The 6,000-nt window shown below is 33.5% G+C and overlaps 1 protein-coding gene across 7 annotated transcripts in view; it reads left to right on the top strand.

Annotated features, from left to right (window-relative positions):
* The first annotated feature begins 439 nt into the window (after positions 1-439).
* The window catches only part of LOC120329227 (androglobin-like), a 52,668-nt gene continuing 47,107 nt past the window's right edge, over positions 440-6,000 (top strand). For all 7 annotated transcript variants that reach the window (XM_078118300.1, XM_078118299.1, XM_039395775.2 and 4 more), the window contains exons 1-2: positions 440-714; positions 1,334-1,465. In XM_078118300.1, coding sequence (XP_077974426.1) covers positions 455-714; positions 1,334-1,465 — 392 coding nt within the window. In that variant the 5' untranslated portion in view covers positions 440-454. The remainder of the gene's footprint in view (positions 715-1,333; positions 1,466-6,000) is intronic.

The following is a 6,000-nucleotide window of genomic DNA, read 5'->3' as shown; positions in this document are numbered from 1 at the left end:
AAATGAGAAAATTTGTTATTGTTGATTATTACTTCATTATTCACGCGTTACATCCACTGTCTATCGAAACATATAATGATAAATGAAGGGGCTTTTCATATGTGAAGCAAATGCGTTTATTTTTGTTCCAGCTCATCGAGAATTCCATAGGATAGTAATTACGAACATTCTACAGTTACCAGTTAAAATGAGTAATTCAATATTTTTTAAGGACAAGTGTTTGTTGACAGGCCCGTTTCGTGGACCTTGAAAAACGACTAGAAAAACGCCATATCCATTCATATAAGGATAAATTATACCTTTCTCAAATACTGGTCGTGTGTAAGACCTGAAAATAATCCACCTTTAGTTAAATGATCCTGATGAAATATTGAATAGGTCATGTTGACACTATGTTGTAGTAAAGTTTGCAGAAAAATTTACTTCGTAAATGTATAAATGAACTAAAACGATTATGACACTCGACAATGAGTCTCCAAATAATAATGACGTCACTGGAACGAATTCTCATCATCCACCCGGAGACAGACCGAAGCATGAAAAGAGAGAGGAGTTACAGCACAAAAAGGATTCAAAACATCGATCTACACCAGATCACAGTAAAGAAAGAAATAAGAAAAGTTTGTTGTCTCACAAATTAAATGATCATAATGGCCATACGGACAAACCATCAACTAGAGATGGTAAGAAGAGGAGAGCGATACTGAAACGCAGGTAATATAAATAATATTACTCGTATACATACAGAAATAAAACAAATAATAGTCAGACAATGTTTTTTGATACGTGCACAGACTCAACTTTGATTTTATATAAACAAAACAAACAAAACGATTCAAAACTGTTACACTGTCACCAGTGTTCGGCAAACTTTACTTGGCCGAATATGCACATTTCCGGTAGCGTGTGGGCCCAACTAGTTTGGTTCGAAGAGTAAACAACATATAACTGACATAGGCTTTCGTTAATTACTACAGAACAAACGCCGTGCAAAACCCATTGTTACGACAAAGGTGCAAATAAGGAAATTTTGTTTTTAATGCAAGGAAAGTAATTAGTTTGAGGGCCATAAAAATTAGTTTGCGGGTCTCATTTGACCCGCGAGCCACAGTTTGCTACTACTGCTGTACACAGTTACAAGCTATTACACTGTAAAACGTCGTGAAGGGAAATACACTTTGAATTGGCAACGCGATCACATTTTCTATCTGATATTAAATTTTTAACTATCTCAAAATTGCTATAGTTTTAAATACATTTGCGAAAGCTATAAATATTTCCTATCAAAAGTTAAAAATGGCCGTGTAAAATCCTATTATAAAATTGAATTCAGTGATTCTTCGCTGAGTGCTGTATCTGCTAGAAGCGGAAAGTCGAGCGTGACAATATCAGAACATCCAAAGCGTCCACCACTCAGTGCAAAAAGCAGAAGAATTCAAAGAAAGTGGAGATCCATAACTAGCCGGTGAGATTTTTATTTTAATCAACGCTAGGAATCATGGTAAATATATATAAATAATACAGTAATGCCTCAAAGTATTCGAACAGTTCAATCTAGGAATACATGCTAAACTCGCACGAGTGGGTAGGTAAAGGTAATCATGGAAGAGCATCAATAATTAGTCGACAAGAAAGCGTATTCGCAAAATCAAATTTTGTTGAGTGCAATTGGTCAATGTCTAAGTGGACAGAGGATACGATTGTTTTATCAAAATATAAAAGTAAATTTTGAGTGTATACTTAGGATTTGTCGTCATGACAACATATTTGTTGTTTATATCGGACTTATGACAAACGATAATTATTTTAAGCTATGTATCTATGTTTTATGATATTTCTATTCTTCGTCGAGTGTAAGTGTCCGATCGCCAAGAGAAGACGACACTTAACGACGCTTCGAGGAGGTATTATATATATTTTAATTTTCACTCAAAATTGTTCTTTGTGTTTTAAACTTCACCAAATCAGAAATATCGGTTGTTGGGATATAATTCCAGTCGAGTCCAGTTAGATGATTACATGTTAATAATTTTGAAAAGATCAATTTAGGGATATGTAATTGTATACAGCAGAGGTGTGCAAGGTTTTTGAACCAGGGGCCAAAAATGTGCCCACCTAGACTGGCAGGCCATGTGAGAGTGAGATGAAAAGTCACATTTTATGAATAATATTCACAGTGTTTGATTTCAGTTTGGTTGTGGCAGCATCAGGCGGGCCAGATTGAATTACCCAACGGACTGGATTTGGCCCGCTGGCTGTACTTTGCCCATGTCTGGAGTGTGTCGTAGGGCAAGAAATAGGTCTATATTTTATCAGTATCAATATGAGAGATGATAAGAAAATAGTGACGAAGAGAAAAAATGACGATTAACTATTTTTTGTGGATATATTGTACTTGAATATATTACCTTTATATAAACGAGTCAAATTTTAAACTTCTGTCCGTAAAATCTGATGTTGTTCAAACGAAACGTTCCATTAATTTGTGCTAGTGCATCAGGACTCTTGACACACATTGACAGCTATATGGAATCATCGAATTCCCAAATTTTCAGCTTTTCACACCTGTTTCCTCACTCTCAGACTATATAAGTATTATTTGTCTTTTACTTCAACGTATTTTAATTCATTTTGTCTTATAAAGTTTATAATATGGAATATGACATATATGGGATAATATGGGATATAACATTGGCATAATATGTTCTCGAGTGGCATTGTTTAATTGATTTTGCCTCGAATACTGACAATTTCTTATGACACCGTTTTGACATAATGTCGCAGCTGTAAAACAAACAACATAAACCACTGGGCTTATCAAACAAAATCAATAGGATTCGGTTGTCATCTTTACAAAAGACACAATGTTTATTTTCATGTTATCAACACTCGAAGACCATTGAATATAATTAACTAAATATTTGTCAGTGGTTAGGACATTCTTACGCAGCGAAGAAGTTGATTGGAATGAAGAACGATTTTTATTTTAATATTCTTGGTTTTTGCATGGGTCAGCTATAAACAATTTTCGCTTTTATTCCATTCATGAATGTCGAAGATTATGACAGGAATACTGAGTAATGAAAATATACGTTGAATTTGAAATAAATTACTCGCTCAAATAAGACGCGAACAAAAAATTATCTTTAAAAATGATAGAAGACACAAATGATCCGTTATTCGATTTAACCAGACGCATTAATAATAGCATCCCACAGACACACCAGTTAATTGTTGATATTTATCGAACATGGTATAGATGTGAAGTAGGTACCAAAGTAATTATTTTAATGCAAAACTGAAATTGCAAAATCTAAACGTGATAAACTAATAAGAGTCATTTAAACTTATGTTCATCGTATCTTTGTCTTTACCAGAATTTACCTTCGGCAATTACTCTTTATATATAACTCTACCTACTATTTAAGGTGACCGCTTGATTGTATGAACTAGTTTTTACAACTAGAAACTATTCTTACTAACAAATTCTTTAGCTTTTTTAGTAAAATGTCGGTTTAAATTGTGGTCTCGTATTTCCCACTCTCGTGAGATTAAAAACATGAACTTTTAATCCGGTCATCACCAATTGTATAGGATATTTGCTAACAGCCATTTTCAACGAAGTTACCATGTAACATTGTAAAGTAATTCTTAATAAGAATGCTTTCTAAAAAATGTCAAATATGCGATGAATTGTATAACAGAACTAAGAAAGTATGGAATTATTTAAATTACCCTCTCCTTATTCCGTTGTTACGTTGGTTCTGTACAATCTAATAAGTTTTGGGTTGTAATGTGCTCCAATTAAATTTTGTTGTGTTTTACATCATTTTCAAACTAATCACAGTTATCGGAAAAATGTATTTAATAATTAAGAAATACACATACCGTGGATCTGCTAACAAGTGATACGCGATTCGTTTGTCCAACACACACAATCAAATGTCTTACAGTTATTCAGTAATCCGCCAAGAAACAAAACCACCAGCTGTTATAGTAAAAGCAAACAGATTGATGACATTTTTTTAAATGGGACTTTTCAATATTGGTGTATGATTAATTGTCTTTTTTAAGCACAGATTATCTTTACTCCACACATGGTTAATGATTATCGAAATTTATACCTTTTGTAACAAGAATACGTGACATAGGTTTATATTGTTCGGTGACATATTTCTTGTTGAATAATTCTGGGAAACAAGAATAAGTTGTTAGTTCAAAAATTTTTTGATAAGTATATTCTTGGCAATCAAATTATGTTAGCAGCATAGGATTAGTTTAAAAAATATCCGCACTACTGATTAATGTCCCAACACCCTTTGCTGTTTAAATGGATAAGAATTGACGTATAAAGGATCACACTTACTGTCAGAATTCTACATCTCATGCAATATTGAATCTCCGTATAGATAGAAACTGTTAAATAGAAACCGAAAATTTTAATTATTTCGAATAAATATAAAATGTCCCTATATGACGTAAAGCGTAGCATATACTGTGATTTATGGCTTTATATTTGCCTGGTTTTAGTATTCGTGGGTAACTGAAAATATTTACAAATGATAGTCTGTATTTACAAACTACTTTTGTCAGATTTTATCAGGCCGACCTTATTTGAGTCGACATATCAAAATATTTTTTGTGGCTCATGCTTGGTAAGTAGGGTATTAGGAAATAGTTTAGGGTAATATTTACCCGGTATATGTCAAGCAATTGTCGCGCGATAGCAACTATTTCAGCAGGTTGCTAGTAACAAATTGTATTGTGTTTTGCCTGATATCGGGTGTACTAATTTGTGTTGCCTCGACTGGTTCAAGTTACTTCAATTTTTAGTTTGTTAATCTTAAGTGTTAACGTTCAACTTAGCGCGAGGGTTATTTTATCATGGCTAAGAGTGGTAACAAATCGCCAATGAAAGGATTTGACAGTAGTATGCTTCCTGTGCCGAAGGCTCGATCAAGATCTCCTTCAGTGTCTTCAACAAAATGTTCGAGTGTGAAAAGCATGAGCCGGACTGCGACACGTCGCGGCCATGTTGGATTTAGTGACGGACAAGGTAGTGGTCGAGAGAACGCTTCTCCTGCATCGTCTTCAAGTTTTGGTCATAAAAACTCTCCAAGAAACCGACAGTCAAAAAAGTAAGCAAAATCTTATGAGGTATATTTTTAGATGGTATTGCTAAAATTTAGTTTCCATTATTTTTGCTTCAGTTTCTTGTCTTGAAATTCTGGTAAGCATTGTACTAAACTAGGAAATGCTCCGGATATATATATTTCGAGTTTTATTTTATTTGAGTGCTATTCATGGTTTGTATGTGTATGTGTGTGGTAAAGAGCGACCACGCAAATTAAGCTCGCTTTTCTGATTGTTCTGTTTCTCTTTGTTTACTTGCTGTTGATTGTGTATTATCGTCCCTGTTTCTTGACAATATTCCGCTGTAATCAAGTGTAATTAATTCCGAAGAAGATAACCATAATATCACATTTCCAGAAAGCAATCGGTTGAGTACCTGTTAAAATTTAAACTATAAAAACATAGCGCGTACTACATGAAAAACTATACCCTACGAAGCACAATATCTAGCAAATATTAAAATAACATTTTAAATTTCTAAATTAAAAAAAATAAAACATACCGTTTTTCCCCGAGAATAAGCCCTCCCCTTAAAATAAGACCTAGTCAATAACGCGAATTTTTTTTACCAAGTCGATATCAAGAAATCTCTCATACACGTTTTAAAATGATTGGTATTCATGTTTTGCAGTTGAATAAAAAAGGTTTTTTATAAGTGAATGGATATCGGTTTCTATATTTTACATATTTGAAAATCTCGTAATTCTCTTCTTTGTAATTTTGTTTTTAATAAATAGGAATATAACACATCCCCCGAAAAATAGGGCCAGTGTTACTTTTTGTAAAAAAAATTGAAATAAGACCCAGTCTTATTTTCGGGAAAACATGGTGGTATATGAGAACACGCGGCAAATGCGACTATAGTGT

This window comes from Styela clava, chromosome 12 (assembly GCF_964204865.1).
Source record: "Styela clava chromosome 12, kaStyClav1.hap1.2, whole genome shotgun sequence".
In the NCBI taxonomy this organism is placed as follows: Eukaryota; Metazoa; Chordata; class Ascidiacea; order Stolidobranchia; family Styelidae; genus Styela; species Styela clava.
Note: the sequence above shows the minus strand (reverse complement) of the source record. Positions and strands in the feature narration are given on the sequence as shown.